General features: G+C 34.1%; 1 protein-coding gene across 7 annotated transcripts in view; it reads right to left on the minus strand.

Moving 5' to 3' along the window:
* Positions 1 to 20,719, minus strand: part of SMARCA1 (SWI/SNF related, matrix associated, actin dependent regulator of chromatin, subfamily a, member 1) — a 312,201-nt gene that overhangs the window by 268,338 nt on the left and 23,144 nt on the right. For 5 of the 7 annotated variants that reach the window (XM_055338586.1, XM_055338584.1, XM_055338589.1 and 2 more), the window contains exons 10-19: positions 18,995 to 19,104; positions 16,941 to 17,167; positions 15,885 to 16,006; positions 13,248 to 13,283; positions 12,165 to 12,317; positions 9,920 to 10,052; positions 8,725 to 8,873; positions 7,830 to 7,949; positions 2,150 to 2,260; positions 1,774 to 1,887 (exon numbers count right to left, since the gene is read on the minus strand). In XM_055338586.1, the coding sequence (XP_055194561.1) occupies positions 1,774 to 1,887; positions 2,150 to 2,260; positions 7,830 to 7,949; positions 8,725 to 8,873; positions 9,920 to 10,052; positions 12,165 to 12,317; positions 13,248 to 13,283; positions 15,885 to 16,006; positions 16,941 to 17,167; positions 18,995 to 19,104 (1,275 nt within the window). The remainder of the gene's footprint in view (positions 1 to 1,773; positions 1,888 to 2,149; positions 2,261 to 7,829; positions 7,950 to 8,724; positions 8,874 to 9,919; positions 10,053 to 12,164; positions 12,318 to 13,247; positions 13,284 to 15,884; positions 16,007 to 16,940; positions 17,168 to 18,994; positions 19,105 to 20,719) is intronic. The other 2 variants (XM_055338585.1, XM_055338590.1) reach the window with 1 other exon arrangement.

A 20,719-nucleotide genomic window follows, 5' to 3' on the forward strand; every position in this document is an offset into this window, starting at 1 on the left:
CCACTATAAACACAGTCCTTATTTAGGGCTGCAAAAAGCAGCAGGGTTATGTCACATGCAGAAATAGCGCAGAATGTCTGAGTGGAAAGAGCATAGCATTTGAACACTGAGGACCCGGACTGGAGACCAGCACCCTTGGCAATTCTGTTAGCTATATGACCTTGAATGAGTCTTTTGACCTCTCAGAACTTTAGTCTCCTCACCTCTTACATGGAGGTTATAATAACATCTATCTCAGAGGGCTATTAGAAATCAAATAAAGTATGTGATAAAGCATTTCATAAATTATAAAATGCTCTACACAGATATTTGGCTGATTACTAACTGGGCGTAACATTTCAATTACTTTTCAAGTCTCACTAATAATAGTCCACAAAAGTAACAAAATAATGATCTAAACCTAAACTTTTTTGACTTTTACTGGGATAATAGATATATTTGTTTACCTCATGAAATATTGTTACTTTATTAATTTAACTATTTTCATTTTTATTTTGAATCTAGAATTTCCTGTTTCTTTTGGTATATCACCATTTTCACTTTATTTAAAACTGATTTTATTCCTGGTCTGAATGTTCAACCATGGTACTTTTATTCTTTGACAACTTCCTAAGATAGATTTTATCCAGTCACGTTAAATAGATTTAAATGCAATATCTCCCTAGTCAGATTATAACTAACTACTTATATTCACCTTCAGTTTCTTGTTCCTGTTTATATGTATTGAAATTTGGCACACAAATAGCAAGCAAACCCTGTTTTGTCCATTTCAAATGGTAATGCTCTCACTTTGGACAAATAGTGGAAATACTCTAGGGATCCACTCTAGTTCCAAAATATAAATGAACTATCTTATTATCCATGGAGCTTTTCTAGTCACATTACAGCTACTAATCAAAATAATCGGGCACAGTTCCACTTGCGATAAAGATTCACAAAATAAATTTTAAAACATAGCTTCCAATTCATAAAAGAGAAAACCATAAAATTATAATAGTGTTAATATTTCTATAATTTTGCTTATACTACTGAATTTTATACCTTTGATATCCCTTTCCATTCTCTGGAAAGTCAGTTTCAGCATATAGAATAACGAGTTATGCTTAATCCCTCAGTGAGTTAGCTTTAGGGTGATAAACATTTCACTCACTAAAAATGGGTTCCTTCCTATCTACCTATATAAATAAGAATCTTGTTTTCCAAGAAATCATTTTAAAATGTTAGAATTTGTTATCACATTTATCATCTTTAACACCTAAGTGACAACAATCTAATAACTACCAACAGGGCTTCCATCAACCAAAGAACAATAAATACAAAAGAACTATTTCTTGGTCATAGTAAGGAAAATGATTAAAAACTTCCTCTCATCTAGCATATATTCACTTCTTTTTTTCATATAATCACTTCTAGTTAAACATATGCTTATTGTATAACTTTCTACATATTCTTTCACCACTCAAACATCAGCATTATTAAAATAATATATATATTATTATCATTATTTTTGAAATACTGAATAATTCTCCATTAATCTCATTTTGTGATGATCCTACTGGTGATTTGGTAGTTTGATGCTTTACTTCCAATTAAACCTCCTCTTTGGATTTAGAAACACCACTGTTTTGATGTACTCTTATGTTCTCTCACATTAAAATGGAATGCTTGCAGTCTAATTTAATAGATTATATTCACTTGAAAGATTACATTATACTAATCTAAGAACTTTAAAAAATAAAAATAAGTTAAATAAACAAGAACTTGAAAAATTACCTTGTAGCCTATTGTCTTCCTGTAATAAAGAATTTCCTTTTCCAAGAGCTCAAATAAACGTGGTGGGAAAAACTGAAAATCCTGAACATTTGGCTGCTTTGGAGGTCGTGGAGCCTATGGGGGAAAATGCATTACATATATATTTGTTTTCAGTACATGAAGTGAACATACTTCTTTTACTATTTCTTTTATTTATAGAAAAATAAATATAATGGAATGCCTTTATATGGCTGGGCCATATCAATACTTTTCTACATTGTTGTTATATTTTAAGGATTATAATGCTATTACACTGACACAAGTCAATGTAAATCACAGACCATGTTACAAGAGAATTCTGCTGTAGAACATAAAAACTGGTCTTATACTGTTTTACCTTTGGAACCTTTGGCTCGCTGACACGTAAAGCCTCTCTAAAGTAGGCATCCACTGCGTAGTTTGCTTTGCGTTCTCGTTTAGGAGGTTCAATCCATTCCACCATCCCAAGCTATACACAACAAGAACAAGGAATTTAATTAGTCAAAAATGTTTATGAAACTCAAATACATCAAGATTGCAGAAGCATGAGAAAACTACAACCATTCAGAAGAATCAAAACTTGCAATTTAGAAGTCACAATTATACATCTCAAATTCCAAACCCTCGAACTGTCTATGCCACGTTTAGGTAAAAGAATGCTTTTGGTTTCTTTCTTTTTGTAAGTAAGTTTAGTTTTCACTAAAAAAATTAGTTCTTCCTTAGTAATTGAGGAGAATTTGCACAATCAGGCTAGTATTTTATGTCGAAATACATAGTATCTAATATAGAAAACTAAAATTGATTCTGGTAACTGTGTTAACTGTATGAATTAAAAAGTAGCTGAAAGAGGTAAGTGATGAATATCAACACAATAGGCATACGTCCCTTCAAATAAAGAGAAATTTTAAAATGAAGTAAGATGGAGCACCTGGGTGGCTCACAAAGTTAAGTGTCTGCCTTTTGCTCGGGTCATGATTTCAGGGTCCTGGGATCCAGCCTTGCATCAGGCTCCCCTGGTCAGTAGGAAGTCTGCTTCTCCCCCTCCCTCTGCCTCTCCCCTCTGCTCATGCTTTCTCTGTCTCTATATCTCTCTCATATGAATGAATAAAATATTAAAAACATAAAATAAAATAAGGTCTTGGTAAGGTAGCCGTGGGGAGTCAGTGGAATCAGCAAAGAACTGAATTTGAAACCAGGTTCCGCCACTTTACCAGCTGTATAACTTCGGGAAAACTAATTCCCCCTTCTGTGAAATGGGAATAGTAACACCTACCTTGAGTATTAATGTGACAATATAAGTGAAGGCATTAGATAAACTGCCAGGAGTTAAACCTAAATTATTATTAAACACCCAAAGTTGGGTGAATGATGGTTAGGTAGCATTACAAAACTCTACCCCAATATCAGCTAGAAAATACAATTTAAAAGCCAATAGGCAAAACTGACAATACAAAATTCTGGAATCTATAGGGATGGTTTTACAGTTCAGGTGTTTTTCTTGATTTCATAGTGCCTTACAATTTAAAAGCCAATAGGCAAAACTGACAATACAAAATTCTGGAATCTATAGGGATGGTTTTACAGTTCAGGTGTTTTTCTTGATTTCATAGTGCCTGCTTCACAAGAGAAGCCATTAATCTCCAATTAATGATCCCACTCTATTTGATCTTATCGAAGGGTTGAGTTCCAACCAACCTTGGTATCACAGGTTAAAAGTGGATAATAAACTAAGATGACTCAGATGGCTAGAGATCTACAAACCCTCACAGTATCCAAAGAAGTAAAAACTAAAGACAGACATAATGGTAGCATTCATATACATAAAAACCTATTAACTAGAAAAGAATGCAGTTCTCTGCTAATCCATATGTTAAAACCAATATGGAAAGTAGACTGCTAACTATATAAATTAACAAATATGTGTTAGGTACCTAATGTATCATTTACAAGTCAGTGTCAGGGATACAAAGATGAATAAAATAATCTCATCGAGGAGCTTTTAAGTCAAATAAGAAGTTTTCTGAGAACCAAAAAATATAAAACAGTAAAATGAACTCTCCTAAAATGAAGATTCCCAATACGACCACATTCAAATAGAGGCTGAATAACTGCCCCACATGCTATAAATGGGATTTCTTAATTACAAAAAGGTTAGACTAAATGATCTTGAGGTTATCTTTTAACTCTAAGATTCTATGAGATATAGACACTGTAATGTGAGTTTATATAAGAAATACCTGAAGAATAAAAGTAGTTTTGTTTTCCCCCTTTGATAGAAAAGATATTTTATAAATAACCAATATGTTATTTGTCCCAATTAGAATGAAAATAAATCAAGAATAATTTAAAAAAAAAAGAATAATTTAAATTAACTTGGTCAAAAGTAATGTACTGGCCATTTAACCCATACTTATATGCAGGTCTAGGTGTTCAAATGTGGAATAAGTATTAAGAGCCAATTCCCAAACTTTCAAAAAAACTAAATCATGCTGAATTCATTGCTTTTAGATAAGAGTACACTAATACGAACTAATTCAGATTAATTTCTTCAGGATCAATGTCAGTCATAATGACTTAATTTACCAGGTATGGTTGTAAAGTAATACAACTGGTTCAACGAATCACATATGAAAATCTCATTGTGTAATTCCCATGATTTATGTAAAAACAACATTCTTATAGGTTTTCAATTCTCTTCAAAAGATAATTTGAACATATTTTTAAGAACCTATCTAGAGGGTAGCCCCGGTGATGCAGCAGTTTAGTGCTGCCTGCAGCCCGGGGTGTGATCCTGGAGATCCGGGATCGAGTCCCACATCGGGCTTCCTGCATGGAGCCTGCTTCTCCCTCTGCCTGTGTCTCTGCCTCTCTCTTCGCTCTCTCTGAATGAATAAATAAATAAATCTTTAAAAAAAAAAGAACCTATCTAGAAAATATGAAAATCCAGAAATAAAAGATAATCTCAAATCAGAATATTTGTAAAATCTGACTTTGTCATTCAACAATAAAAATATAAGTAATCATAATTACAACTAATATTTCTCTGTATTTGTACATTATTTTGCTAGAATTGGAAGCACAAGAAAACCTGCTGCATTAGAAATAGGTAAGTATTTTACTAGTCTAATTTTACTCTAAGAATATAGATTAGACACTCCACTGATATTTAGACTGCTTAATATTTTTCCACTTTATAAAACACCCCTAATACCAATGAGCCCATAGAAGTAACTGTAAAATTTTAAAAATTCATATCACACAATGGGATCTAAAAACAATTTCTACCTTATTCATGCTAGTCATCATGTTCATCTCATCAGAATAAAATGTAAGGAATCTAAATTAAGGTTATAGATAGAACAACCAGATAGATGTAAGTCACGACACTAAAAACTACCAGAAATAATGACAGCAACAAAGCATTATCAGCATACTAGTTGCAATGCAAACTAAAATGGCTCACGTCTCGTTCTTCATTAAAATCAATAACCAAAAATAAGCTTTCTTATTTTAACAGAATTCATTTCTGTGAGTTAAAAATATAACTTACAGAACAATTTCAGCAAACAAAATAATGATAAAACTGTATTATAACTCAAGAAATTAACTATCCATGAGTCCATGCTGATATAAATAAATGATTAGAAAACAAATGAGGAGAAGGAACAGATATTCCTTACAGAAAAATCCCAGCTAATAAATGTAGGTGGAATGAAAGAAATACAAAATTACTATTAGACAAACACAATTATAACTTGCAGGCAAACTCCACCAATACATGCTAAAATCAGTGGGTATGTATTTGAGGAATATATTCCCCAAGACATTTATCAAGTAAAAGGGGAAAATGGTAACTCTACAGTGAAGAAACAAAGCAGACACCACCTCAACTAAGTGATCAAGGTTAATATTTCCTGTAATATGACACCAACATCTTATATTCCCTGGTAAAATATACTGAAGACTTAATATCCCTGCCATGGCATTCTTGCCAAAGAATACATAATCTCAATCCAATCATGAGATAATGTCAAACAAACCCCAAAACTACAAAACAACTAATAAATACTCTTCAAAAGTGTAAAGATCATGAAAGACAAAGGAAGGCTGAAGACTAATTCAAATTAAGGAGCCTAAAAAGACACAGCAAAAAAAAAAAAAATGCAATGTGGGTCATGAGAATAAGAAAAATGCACATAAAGAATACTTGCAAAACACATCTTATAAAGGACTGTTATCCAAAATATAATATACAAAAAACTTACAATTCAACACTAAGAAAACTTGATTTTACAAATGGGCAAAAAACCTGAATAGATGCCTCACCAAAGAAGATATACAGATACAAATAAATGAAAAGGTGCTCAACATCTTACGTCAGTGAAATGCAAATTAGAATGAGATACTACTACACGCCTATTAGGCCAAAATCCAGAACACTGAACACCAAATGTTAGTGAGGATATGGAGCAACAGGAATTCTCATTCATTGGTCATGGGAATGCAAAATGGTATGGCCACTTTGGAAGAAGGGTTAGCAGCTTCTTACAAAACTAAACATAAGCTTACCATACGCTCTAGCAGTCATGCTCCTTGGCATCTACCCAAAAGAGCTGAAAATCTATGCACACTCAAAAACCTGCACACAGATTTTGACAGCTTTATTCAGAACTGCCAAAACTTGCAGACAACCAAAATGTCCTTTAGTAGATGAATGAATAAATAAATTGTGATACATCCAGACAATGGAGTATTACTCAGTACTAAAAAAGAAATGAGCTATGAAGCCATGAAAAAACACGAAGGCATCTTAAAGGCAAAGGACTAAATGAAAGAAGCCAATGTGAAAAGGCTATGTACTATAGGACTCCAACTATACGATATTCTGGAAAAAGCAAAACTATGGAGGTAGTACAAAGATTAGTTGTTGCCAGAGGCTATAGAGAGGGAGAAATGAATAGGCAGAACATAGAGGGCTTTTAGGGGGCAGTGAAATTCCTCTGTATGATACTATAATGGTGGATACGTGTCATTACACATTTATCTGAATCCACAGAATGTACAATACAAAAAGTGAACCTTAACATAAAAGATGGACTTTGGATGATAATGATGTGTCAGTGTAGGTTCAGTTGTAACAAATGTACCACTGTGATGTGGGATGTTGATAGTGTACTAGGCTATGTTTGGGAGAGGTAGAATATGGGAACTCTGTATTTTCCACTTGATTTTGTGGTGAATCTAAAAGTGATCTTAAAAATAAAGATTTTTCAAATTGCAATGTGAGATCCTGGTTTGTATCCCCCGGAACAGAGAAAGAACATTAGGGAGAAAATGTGTTAATTTCCTGGATTTGATAATTGTACTATGATTATGTAAATTGTTAACATTAAGGGAAGCTAGCTGAAAGATATATCAGAACTCCGTATTTTTTGTACAAATCATTTCTAAATCTAAAATTTTTTAATTATAGCCATAACTTGAAACAAAATAAATAAAACTCCTCTATTTCCTCAAAGGACCTTTGCTGTCCATGCCATATATTACTATACCCTCCATCTGACAGGAGAAAAATGAGTGCCCAAAGTTACTTAATTAGTGATACAGTTGGGATTTCAGCTTCAGAATTCAGGAACTCCACCACAGTACTGTACTGCTTCTTGAAAACAACAGTAGCAAAAGCAGCAAAAATGATGATGAGCATGATGGCAATCCTCATCATCATCATCATCCAACAAAGTTTATTAAACATAGCACTTGCATGAGATTTGACCTACATCAAATTTCACTCCATAGCAGAGCATTGTAATAGGACAGTGTCAGTAGGGTCTTTTAAATTTTATTATTGTTTTAATTTTATTTCTTTATATTTTTAAGTAATCCTTACACCCAACATGGGACTTAAACTCACAACCCCAAGATCAAGAGTCACACACTCTACAGACTGAGCCAGCCAGGCACCCCATCAGTGTTTTTTAATAATGGTTATGGGAAGAAATGCTAATTTGAGAGGCTAATGTCTGAGAATAAAAAGTTACCTTCTGTTTTTCTCTATAATCTTCTCCTTCAAACTTGTACAAACTTTGTTCAGTATCCATTCTAAAATTTCTCAGAGAAGACTCTCCCATTTTCTGCAAGCGTTCATTCATCTCTGCAGTCTACAATTCAATGCATTGAAATTAGAAAATTATTGCTGAATTACTTATCTCTAGCTTTTTAAAAGTCAGGTTTGACATGAAATATCCAATCTGTTCATTTACACGTAAGAATGCAATGCTAATACTAAATGAATATAAATTCTACTTGCTCCAAGTACTTTAAATATTTAAATAGTTATTCAAGTATTCTCAGGCTTTCTTTAAAGTCTTTTATCAGTGAAGATGTAGTCATATAATACCTATTTTTATGTATATTTGAAATTATCCAAAATAATTTGTAAAAAAAAGAAGGTAGGACTAGAATAGAACTATTTCAGAACCCCACCAAAAAAGGTAAATTCAATACAAAATTGCAATATTCTGAAATAGTTCATTAGACTTTAACAAATAATGCTTTAATATTTCATGAAATGTTCACAAAAGGTTTTCACTTAACACAATGTGTCAGAAGATAATTTCCAATCCAGTGCAAGAAAAAGGTTGCAAAAATGTAGTCCTGATATGTGACTAAACATGAAATTTATTTGGCTTTTAAGTAAATACCAACATTATTTTCGATAAACGTGAGATGTAAGATCACTCATTTTTAAACTCTAGTTCTTAGTCGTTCTTAACAAAAATTAAACTAAAAAACCCTAAACTACCTCTGGATATAAATCCACAAATCCTTAGAGAGAACATGAGTCATGTGAAACAACACAAATCCAATTAAGCATGCTGAAGTATGTTGATTTTAAGGCAATTCATCATGAAAACAAATGACATTTTAGCTAACCTTCTTTTCCCCTCTTTCCAGAAGAGTTGTAATATCTTCATCTGTCAGCTCACTTTCTTTAGAAGCGAAAACATGGGTGGCTCCATGACGTATCATCTGCAACATTTCCTCTTTTGCCAGCTTGTTAGATTGCTGGTCAATGAGTCTTCCTAATAATAATAAAGATAATAATAATAGAAGTTTTGTATATTCAATTATATTCCAGAGAAAGCATAGCATAATAGTTCTAATCAGACACTAGTACATTTAACTGTAAGTAAAGCTTTACAAGCACAGAAAATTAGTGAGCTTTAAAGTTATATTAATGGACACACCTACAAGTTTTTCTTCTACCATACCTTCTATTTCAATGAGTTTCCTTCTGTAAAACTCAGTTAAAACTCAGAAAAACAGAAACATTTTACTCATTTTTCAAACTTCATTTTTCAGTTCAAATTTCTTTGTATCGACAGGCACTCTCTAATATGCGTTTACAAAATTTTTAGGGGTGCCTGGGTGGCTCAGTCGGTTGTGTCTGCCTTCAGCTCAAGTCATGATCCCAGGGTCCTGGGATGGAGCCCTGAATCTATCTCTGCTCAGCAGGGAGCAAGCTACTCCCTCTCCTTCTGCAGTTCCCCTCCCCATCTCATGAACCTGTGCACGTGCTCTATCTCTCATAAATAAATAAAGTCAAAAAATATCTTTAAGAAAATTTTAACTAGACATTTGAACTGCTAAATAATATCAGGTATTTCAGAAGACATGCTACTTGCATTCAACTATAAGTAGTGATGTTCAACTAGTTTTACTCTATATGTTGATTGCAAGGATTTAAATTAAATAGATTTAAATTGGCATTTTTTAAAATAGCTTTTTTCCTGTAAGTCTATGAATTTTAGTCAACATTAAAAGTAATCTCCTTTAGGGATCCCTGGGTGGCGCAGCGGTTTGGCGCCTGCCTTTGGCCCAGGGCGCGATCCTGGAGACCCAGGATCGAATCCCACATCGGGCTCCTGGTGCATGGAGCCTGCTTCTCCCTCTGCCTGTGTCTCTGCCTCTCTCTCTCTCTCTCTCTCTCTCTCTCTCTCTCTCTCTCTCTTTCTCTCTGTGTGTGTGTGTGTGTAACTATCATAAATTTAAAAAAAAGTAATCTCCTTTAAAGATAATTGAGTATTTTTTTTAAAAAACACCTAATTAAGTTTACAAGTATAAATACCTTGTTGTATAACAATTGAGTCAAGTCTCAGTTTTATCTCTGCTCTTTCTACAATCCTTTCTTCAACGGTGTTATCAGTGATGAGACGGAACACACGTACTGGCTTCTTTTGACCAATACGATGTGCTCGATCCTAGAAGAAAGAATCCTAATATAAGATATATTGGGTATTCTGGATAAAATATATAGTACAGCCACCATATGCTATAAAATTCTGAATATTAAATTAGTTTTTGAGTTCTCTAGACCTGCCACTTTTTAAAGGAAGATGAGGAGTATTAAGAATATCTATGGGGCACCTTGGTGGCTCAATTGGTTAAGCATCTGCTTTTGGCTCAAATCATGATCTCAGGGCCCTGGGATCGAGCCCCATGTTGGGCTCTCGGCTCAGTGGAGAGTCTGCTTCTCTATCTCTCTCTCCCTCTGCCCTTCCCCTTGCTCATGCTCTCTCTCTCTCTCTAATAAATAAAATCTTAAAAAAAATATCTAGAGGTCTCTGGGACCAAAAATATCCACCCATATTATTATACTGTCCCATTAATAGACAGCAGCCAAGCCCTTTTAAGAGGAGGACTATACGGAGTTTATTAAGTAAATTTAAGCCACTAGATGCAAACACCTTCCACACTAGCAAGTAGTTTTGTGAGGGCCAAAGTAGTTAGCAATGGTTGCTATGGGGGCAAGTCACTTTTATTTCATGATCAAGCAGTTCTTTCTGCTTATGGAGGCAATTCAAGGATATGTAATAAAAGGTAATAAAAATTAATGGTATATTAATATCCTCACTATACAGTGGTCTAGAATTGGTCCTATGGTTTATAGTTAGTAAAGGTGACAGATGGCAAGTTCCAACAATATAAAAACAGCCAGGGGAATTATCTTTAGAACACTGAAGCTGCTAGAGCAAACAGGTGAAGGGAGGAGGGCAGTCGAGAAAAAAAAAATCAAAGAAACAAGATTCAAAACAGCCCTTGAATTAAATATAAAAACACTTGAGTTCAGCAACAATTTCAACAAAGCACATTGAATGAGAATACAACACCCCTATACAAACTTAAAATTTCAAACTCAAATCAGTCAATCATGAAAGATCAGCTATAGTCTCACAATTTTAGGGAAATGAAGTGTTATCAACAGGTTTCCCAGTTTAATAACCCTGTAACTTACTGGGGCTTACTCCTATGGAGTCATATCAAACAGGGAGCTCCTATCAAACAGGTACCTCAGTACCATGCTAAAGTGATGATAAAAAAGCATTTCAATCTAAAAACATCCTGGGGTGCCTGACTCTTTGGTGTCCACTTAGGTCATGATCTCATTAGTCATGAGCTCACTAGTCATGAGATCAAGCCCCGCATCAGGCTTCATGCTTAGCAGGGAGCCTGCTTGAAACTCTCTCCCTCTGCCCCTAAAAATATAAATCTTAAAAAAAAAAAAAATAAAAATAAAAATGCCCTGATAGTCAATATGTTTCAGTTCTCTATTATAAAAAAATTTAAAACAGAAGGTGGTGAGTTCACTCCTAGATTTCAGCACCAAAAAATATAAATAAATAAAATCTTAAAAAAAGGAAGGACTTCTAAGCTAAGCCTTATTGACATGTGACTTTAATTGCTTCCAAATATAGCAAATTATCCCGTAATTTACTAGGATTTTGAGTGCATAGCTATTTTGCATATTTGTACTTCTGAGACTACATTATCTTAAAATGTGAGTCATACTGCCAGAAGTTGTAGCAATAACTCAGTAAATGACAACATCATGACAGGTAAAAGAAATGGCTCCTTGAATTCTTGTTTTAAACAGTAGGATAGTTTCCGATGTGTCCTTAGGTATCAAACATTTTCCTAGAATATATTCCTTTGTTACCTTTTTACCTCCTTACCCCAAATGTCTTATTACAAAAGTCGAAAACATACCTCCCCCAATTTTAGTGCTAAGGATCTTAATATATTTAGTTGTTCAGAAAAATTAATATCAACAGATTAGCTTTTTAACCTTTCTCATTAAGACATATGTCTTCTTCAATATTCAGGAATAGGATTGAGGTGTGTGTGTTTGTTTTGTTTTTTCTGTTTTTGCAATTAGCACAGTATCTTTGTTTACCAAGGTAATCTATTATAATATTTAGAAAACCTCCCAAAAGTTGTTGTTGCCCTTTTTTCACAAATTACATCTGTACTGCATAAATAACAACAGTATTCCTAGCTAAGATAAATTTCTGACATCATTAAAGATTACTAACCATAGCTTGTAGATCAACCTGTGGATTCCAGTCTGAATCATATAGTATAACCACATCAGCACTTGCCAGGTTAATTCCAAGACCTCCAGCTCTGGTACTCAGCATAAAGATGAATTTGCTACTATTAGGAGCATTAAAGGCCTCTATTGCTTCCTTTTTTTAAATGACACAGAAGATGGAGAAAAGAGAGAAAAATAAAACTATATTACCAGAGTCCTTAAGAAATAAGTATTTTTAACATGCATATTCAAAAGCCCACTTTATGATATTCTTCCATCTCAAAAATACTTAAGCATATACCTATATAATGTACTGTGTGAATTGCTGTAGAAAACATATTACATAAAGTTCCTAGTCTTTAGAAACTTACATCAATAGAGACAAACTCAGAACAATCACATACACAAATTTAACTAGGCAAGCAATAAATCGTTTAAATCATTTAAAGCAACAATGGTGAAAATGTTTTGAGTGAGAGCTGAAAAATATCTAGGAGGTAAAATGTCAGCTATCTCAACTTCATTCCCATTAGTTTAGATAGGAGTAACAAAGAAGGTATAGTGTGGAAGACCAAGAGAGAAAAAAGTTCAGTAATGTGAATGAGAGCAATGGATAAAGGAGAGGTTGAGTAGATTTATTTCCATATGGTGACAAGGAGCAAACAGGGAAGTAATGAGGAAATTCGGTAAGGTAATCCAGGGATATTTAGTAAAGAGTCTTAAAAATTAATGGGATGTTAATATCCCTCCTATATAAAGATCTCATACAAATTAATTAGAAAGAAACACTAAGACCCCAATAGAAAATGAGCCAAAAAAAAGAGAAAAAGAACAGACAATTCACAGAACAAATATGAATGGCTAATAAATACAAAAATAATGTTCAACCTCACTAGTAATCAAATAAATGCAAATTAAAACATAATACCATTTTTTGAAGATTAATAAAATGATAATACTCAATGTTGACGAGGGGGCGGTGAGACGGGCACTCTCATACATTGCTGCAGGGAATGGAAATTGGTACAACCTTTCTGGAAAGCAATTTGGCAATATGCATCAAGAGTCTTAAAAATGTTCATACCCTTTGACCCAGTAATTCCACTTCTAGGAATTTATCCTAAGGAAATAATCAGAAATGTGCACAAAGATTTATGTATAAGGACTTTTGCTTTAGCATTGTTTATAATAGTGAAAAACTGGAAATAACCTTAAATGATCAACAACTGGGAGATAAATTATTTATAGTACTTCCACTGGATGTAATATTATACTTAAATTATTTTTACAATGAATTACTGATATAGGAAACTACAACATAATGCTGAGTAAAAATGTTACCAAACTTTATATATAATATAATATCAATTACTTATATAAATTATATATACAAAAAGATACTGGCCAGAAATACTTTTATTTTGTAAATTTCCTTCAGCAATCATATATGACTTTTATAATCAGAAAATACAGGAAGTTATATTTTTAATTAATGGAATGGCATGATCAAAAGTTGCAGTAGAGAAGGGGACACTCACTACTGCGGTCCATATAGCATGTAGAGGGGGCAGTATAGAAAGCAGCATGGTGTAGTGAGAGGCAATTTGGCGTAGAGGAAATAGCAAAAACCTGGTGTGAATCATTACCATTTGTTACATATGTGTTTCTAAGCAAGCATTTAACCTCTCTGAGACAGTTTCAAGTGGAGAGAATTATACCAGTAAATTATACTTTACTGGGCTGCTAAAAGAACTCTGTTGGAACTATACATCGCTTAGCCTAGAGTAGTTGCTTAACAAATGTTAGATCCTTTCCCTATAAAAGTAAGAAGGCCAATTAAGTAAAGGTTATAGGAACTGAGTCAGAGGATGACCAGAGACCAGCTAGCTGAATTTAGCTGTAGGAATGAAGAAATGGCAAATCTGAGAACTACGGAAAAAGAATTCTTTATTAACAGCCGGCAAATAATTAGAATAAAGAATCAAATGTGGCTTTCCCTTCTTACTAGGAAAATAGATGAAATTATTATGTGGACAAACTGTATAATGGGAAAGTGGAACATTGCCAAAAAAAAACAAAAACAAAAACAAAAGAACAGAACAGCTCTGACTTTGTTGTATCTAAAGTCAACATGTAATTCAAAGCCTCTGAAGGGAGAAATTACTTGAAATTTTAAGAAACCAGAATAATTTGGGTATAATTAGATAAAGTCCACACTGTTCATAATCAGGGAGATCACTAAGAAATGCAAATTGGCTATCTGAGGTCAGAAAGCACCTACGTTTCTGCCTTAGTATCATCTTCATTCCAGGAAAAAGGGTCATTTTGAATAGCACTATATGGCTTATGCTTAATGTGGATTTGAAGAAACCCATTCTGAGGAATAAATCAGCAAAAGCCCAATAAAGCTTCAATTTACCATTTCAGAAAAAGTCAACTATTATAGAGCAGAGGCCAGTGTAAACTTTGAAACATCCTCATATTTGTAAACGTTATCAAAAAGGTTTCCCTGCAATGGGTGGCAGGTAAACCCTCAATATGAAAAGGGCCTGTGTGCCTGCTATGGACCCTATCCTATGATACAGCCAAGCTTCAATAAGGAAGCACACAAGGGACAGAGCACTCACAGAATCTATGGATGGACAGGAACATGGACTAAAAGTCTTTGTGGCCTGTGTGTAATTTCATGACATGTAATATATTCTACACTGCACAGCTTAAAAACCGCATTCCTATCTATTATATCCAAGGATCCTCACAACATTGTCAGAAAAAAAGAATCCTAGGTATTAATATTACGCCAATAATACAGTTAAAGATACTGAGGCTCAGAGAATTAAACAGCTTGCATACACTACAAAATGGTGGAGTTGGTGCTAAAATTTAGGTCTTCTGAAACCAAGTTCAATGCATTTTCCACTATACCATGAAATCACAATCTCTGCCCAGAGCATGAGAAAAGACTTAAGAGCAACCAAAGACAGAGCCTTGATGATCACAGAAAAGAGAAGATAAATTGGCAAAGCCCTCCCCTCAAAAAAAGTATTTAAATGATTTAAAATACATTAGACATTCATGAGGGCTAATCTAAAGATCTGTAAGAATTCCTAAATTTGAGAAAGACACTGGGTGCTTTACCTAGCTTCCTCACTAGCTTCCTCACTAGCTAAGTAACTCATTCCCATACACCAACCTTTTAGTATTCTAAGATCCAAATGCATAAGCACCTACACCTATGTTGTCCAATTTCAGGTTTATAATAATCTAACATGGAGATTATTCCCTTTAGCAATTATTATGTTTCATGAGTCTTTAGGATTGCTCATAAACTGGAAATATCTCAACTGTTAAATTCCACAAATGGCAAGGGTCTACTGTAGGAAGTAAATCAAGAAAAGAAAATGGCAGAATCAGAGATTAAAGAGTAGGATGAGAAACAGTAATCAAAAGGCCAAAGAGAGCAGTGGTTAGAGGAGGTAAGTGTGTAATGGTAAAGTATCCTTTAGATAAGTGAGGATGTCTTTGAAGACCTTGAAAAGGACGCTTTGTAAGGAGTCACTGTAATACAAGCCAAACTGAAGATCTCAGAGAGACAGAGAGGTGTTAGTGAGGAATTTATGCAACAAGCTATTAAAAAAGACCAAAGTTCAAAACTACCTAATGATGAAAAACATGGCTTAACTGAACTCTGATTTTTGAAGTTTTGTTTTATTTTCCTCACCTCTCTTTCTTCATGTGGGGTTTGTCCATCCAATCGACAATACTCATAACCACGCCACATACAATAATCCTCCAAAATGTCCAGCAAGCGAGTCATCTGGCTAAAAATGAGAACCCTTGAACCTAAAACATTTCCCCCAAAAAGCAAGTTATTCAACTTGTGTAAAACTAATTTGAAAGTTACAAAAATATAAGTAAACATCACATGTAATATACAGTACATGAACCCTTCATGAAACACACACACCTACACTTTCAAGGAATGCTATACAGAATTATGCACTGCTGAATTATACATATTTAAGAACTTCGAAACCCTCCATACATATTGAGAAGATTTAAAGTCTGCCTTTACTCAGTCCTAAGGATGAGTGATGGGTCCCTACAACCTTTCACTAGACCACCGCAATAGTCTCCCAACTAGTGTCCTGTTTCTCATTTCTCATCCTCAGTAGAACCCCCATACCGCTTCAAAGGTTCTCCTCCAAACGCACAAGTCTAATTGTGTCAGCTGACACAGCAAAATCTTCTATGACACACCTCTCTCCCTGCCTTCCAAATAGTCCAAACTCCTTTAAGCGTGTGTAAAAGGCCTTTCATAATCTGGCCCCATTCAACTTTCCAGATTCATCAATTGCCACTCTAACCCAAATACTATAAGCTCTCCATTCCCGTTCTTCACACTTCTGTTTCATTGTAAAATGCTTCCCTCTCCTTTTTCCCGTGATTTACTTCTAGACATTCTCCAGTGCTCACTTCAAATGTCACCTTTGTGAAGATTTCCCCAACTCCCAATTTCTCAACATATCATAGCACTTATCAAAATGAACTGCAACTATCCCTCTTCACTATACTGTTTGTCCAAGGCAAAGACTGTTGTCTTATGCATCTTTGTATACCCCCAGCCCATAGAACAAATCCTGGCAAATAAGAAATACTCAAAAGTGTTTGCTGAATGAGTGAATGAATGAATGGTGAGCAAAGATGCAAAATGTTATTCATAGACAAGTCACTAAAATAAAGTCATTTTATGTTAATGTATAGATTTGTAACTCACCCTGTTCTTTGAGTTTGGCCAATAGTTTATCAAGAACTACCATTTTACCACTGTTGCTGACAACGTGCTCATCAGTGGTATAAGGTGGACCAGGTTCAGCACCATCAAACAAGTAAGGATGATTACAACACTTTCGAAGCTGCATCAGAATGTTTAAGAGTCGCATCTTGTCCATCTTGCCAGCAGAGTTTAACACATCAATATCTTTCATCAGGATTTTTGTATACCTAAAATTTTTAACTATAATTAGTCATTTATTATATGTAATTGATGAATCAGTAAACTCTACTCCTGAAACCAGTATTACACTATATGCTAATTAATTAGAATTTAAATAAAAATTTGAAAAGAAAAAAATAAAAAATACTCAGTTTTGGTGAATATGTGATGAAATAGAAGGATCTTATAAACTGATATGGATATGTTAGTACACTCTTTCTGAAGGACAATCTGACAAGATAGAGAAGTTTTAAAATGTGAATATTCTACATCTGCAATTTTGTCCATTGTGGATAGCAATATATGTGGAATAGTGTTCATCACAGCACTGTTTGTAATAACAAAAACTTAAAACTACTGAAAAAAAGAGTTTAATGCCATCAAGCAACATCCCTTTGGTGACCAGCATAGAGTCCTATTTAAAGATAAACAACAAACTCAATTTTGAGACTAAATCTGATCAGCAAAAACAAGAAACTTTTGAAGATTTTAACTTTATGCTGCCTACAAACATGTTTCCTCCTGCTTTAGCCATTGCTACAAATTGCCATCAGCTGATAACTATTCAGATAACTATTATAATTATTTAATAACTACAATATTTGCTGAAAGCTGGCATCCAACTTTTGTTTGAGCTAAAAACAACCATGATTTCTTATACCTAATCTTCCTAAAGCATTTTTTTTCTGATATGTAAACATTCCTCAAAAAAAAAAAACATTCCTCATTATCTTTTGTTGACCTTTACCAGGTGAATATAGACCTATGTATCCACTTGAACAGTAATTAATATGTAATTATAACAGCCAGCTTGTATCGAGTGAAAGCGCCAGGTATCATGTGAAAGGCTTTATATAAATCATCTTGTTAAATCTTCACAAAAATTCTGAGGTATGTACTAGAATCACTCCCATTTTACAAATGGAAATTCACGCGGCTAAGAGAATTGAAAACAACCTACTCAGGGCCACAAAAAAGGACAAAGTCAGAATTTGATCTTATGTTTCAATCTAGAGAAATGTACTCTTCACCACTACCCTGTACTGATTTCAGTAGTAGAGAAGTCATTATATATTATTAGTCATCTAACTTTATTTATATAAGCAACATTTTGCTTTTTCTTTTAAGTGGGCTCAACACAGAGCTAGAACTCATGACCCTGAGATCAAAACCTAAGCTGAGATGAAGTCAGATGCCTAACCTACTGAACCACTTGTGGGCAAAATGATGCCCTACAACATTTTGCTTCTCTAAGCAGCATGATTATATTAAGTATGTCCAATTTATGATACCTTGTGACTTCTCGTCAATTTCCTGCTTTGCTTGTCTTTATCAAACCAATTCAGCTTTTATTTAATATTCACAATCACTATTCTCATCCATCTTATTATTACTTATTACTGTTATTACTATTTTCACTGATGAAAAAAGCAAGAATAACAAACAAATATGCAAGTGACATTAGCCTCTTTAACCCTGACATCAACTCATAAGCTAAATACTATTATCCCCATTTTACAGAAGGGAAACTGAGGTTATATAATTTACTCAAGCTAAATAGCTGCTAAGATGCAAAGCATGGGATTCAAATACAGATCTATAGACTCAAGGCCCATGTTCTTTCCCAAAGGCTACAGAAATATTCATCAATTTTATATTAAAACATTTGAACTAACTTGCCATTTAAACATAAAATGTAAATTATAATATAAAGGCATAACAAAAAATAAGGGCATAACTGAACCACTACAAAGCTAAATTTTAATAAATCTTTATATGTAAATAAATTCCAATAATATTCTAATAAATTTATTTATTCTAAATAAATAGCTCACCATTCTCGTTGCATTTTACTCAGTCCCAAGTAAATCTTTATTTCCTTTTTAGGAGGCAGACTCTTCTCTACATCAGTTTTTATACGACGTAACAAAAATGGTTTTAAAACCTAAAAAGTGATAGTTTTTATAAAAGTTTATAAAATATTTAATATTATAAACCAAATCTTTCACTGACAACACCCTAATGTGAAATTTACTTCCCAATGCATAACCTGAAAAACACTACCAATGCCAGTTGCCAACTTTCTCAGTAAAAACGAAGTAATGACCCATTAAAAAATCAGAATAGTGCTCACTTCAGGAACACATACACACACACAAAAAAATCAGAATAGGGGACCTAAATTAGATATTCATTATTTGATGGCACAAAATACATTAAAAAATAAGACAACAAGATCACAGACTTTTGAAGAAGCATGAAACAATCTTTTATTTTTATTTTTTTAAAGATTTATTTATTCATAAGAGACACAGAGAGTGGGGGGCGCAGAGACACAGGCAGAGGGAGAAGCAGGCTCCATGCAGGGAGTCTGATGTGGGACTCGATCCTGGGTCTCCAGGACCAGGCCCTGGGCTGAAGCCGGCACTAAACCGCTGAGCCACCTGGGCTGCCCCAATCTTTTATTTTTAAAAAAGCTGCTTTCATACATTTGTTTTTTTATTCTGTATAGGAATAAATTTTGATGGTGATAAATAGGCATTTTTTCAGAAAAGACATACAGATGACCAACAAACACATGAAAAGATGCTCAATATCATTCATCATCAGGGAAATGCAAATCAAAACTACAATAAGACATCACCTCACACCTATCAGAATGGCCAGTACCAAAAAGACAAGAAATATCAAGTGTTGGCAAGGATATGGAGGAAAAGGAACCTTCATACAACGTTGGTAGGAATAGAAGTTGATGTAGCCACTGTGGAAAACAGTATGGAAGTTCCTCAAAAAAATAAAAATAGAAATGCCACATGATCCACTAATTCTGCTACTGGGTATTTACCCACAGAAAATGAAAACACTATTTTGAAAAGATACATGCACCCCTTTATTTATTGCAGCATTATTTACAATAACCAAGTTACAGAAGCAACACTTAGGTGCCCATTGATAAATGAATGGATAATGAAGATGTGGTCTATACTTTCTTTCTCCCTCTCTCTCTCTCTCATACACACACACAGACACACGATGGAATGTTACTCAGTCATAAAAGAAGGATGAGATTTTCCCATTTGTGACAACATGAATGGACCTAGAAGGTATTACAGTAAGTGAAACAAGAAGATTTTTTTAAAGATTTTATTTATTTATTAATGAGACACACACACACACAGAGGGAGGCAGAGACACAGGCAGAGGGAGAAGCAGGATCCATGTAGGAAGCCCAATGTGGGACTCAATCCCGACTCTGGGATCACACCCTGAGCCAAAGCAGATGCTCAATCACTGAGCCACCCAGGCGTCCCAGAAACAACAAGATTTTTAAATCTTAGATAAAATCTTAATTCACAGTATGGATCAGAGACTCTCTATAAGTGAGATAAAAATGCAGGCCATTTCCAAACAGTTAAATATATGAATGAAGAGAAAATGGTTCAATGTTAAGGAATATATGGACAAAGGTAGAAAAATTGAAATAATCAGTGTATACCTGCAAGACAGATTCTATCACAAAGAAATAATAGTGCTACCATCATCTATATTAGTACCCGTAA

This window comes from Nyctereutes procyonoides, unplaced genomic scaffold (assembly GCF_905146905.1).
Source record: "Nyctereutes procyonoides isolate TBG_1078 unplaced genomic scaffold, NYPRO_anot_genome, whole genome shotgun sequence".
NCBI classification, from domain to species: Eukaryota; Metazoa; Chordata; class Mammalia; order Carnivora; family Canidae; genus Nyctereutes; species Nyctereutes procyonoides.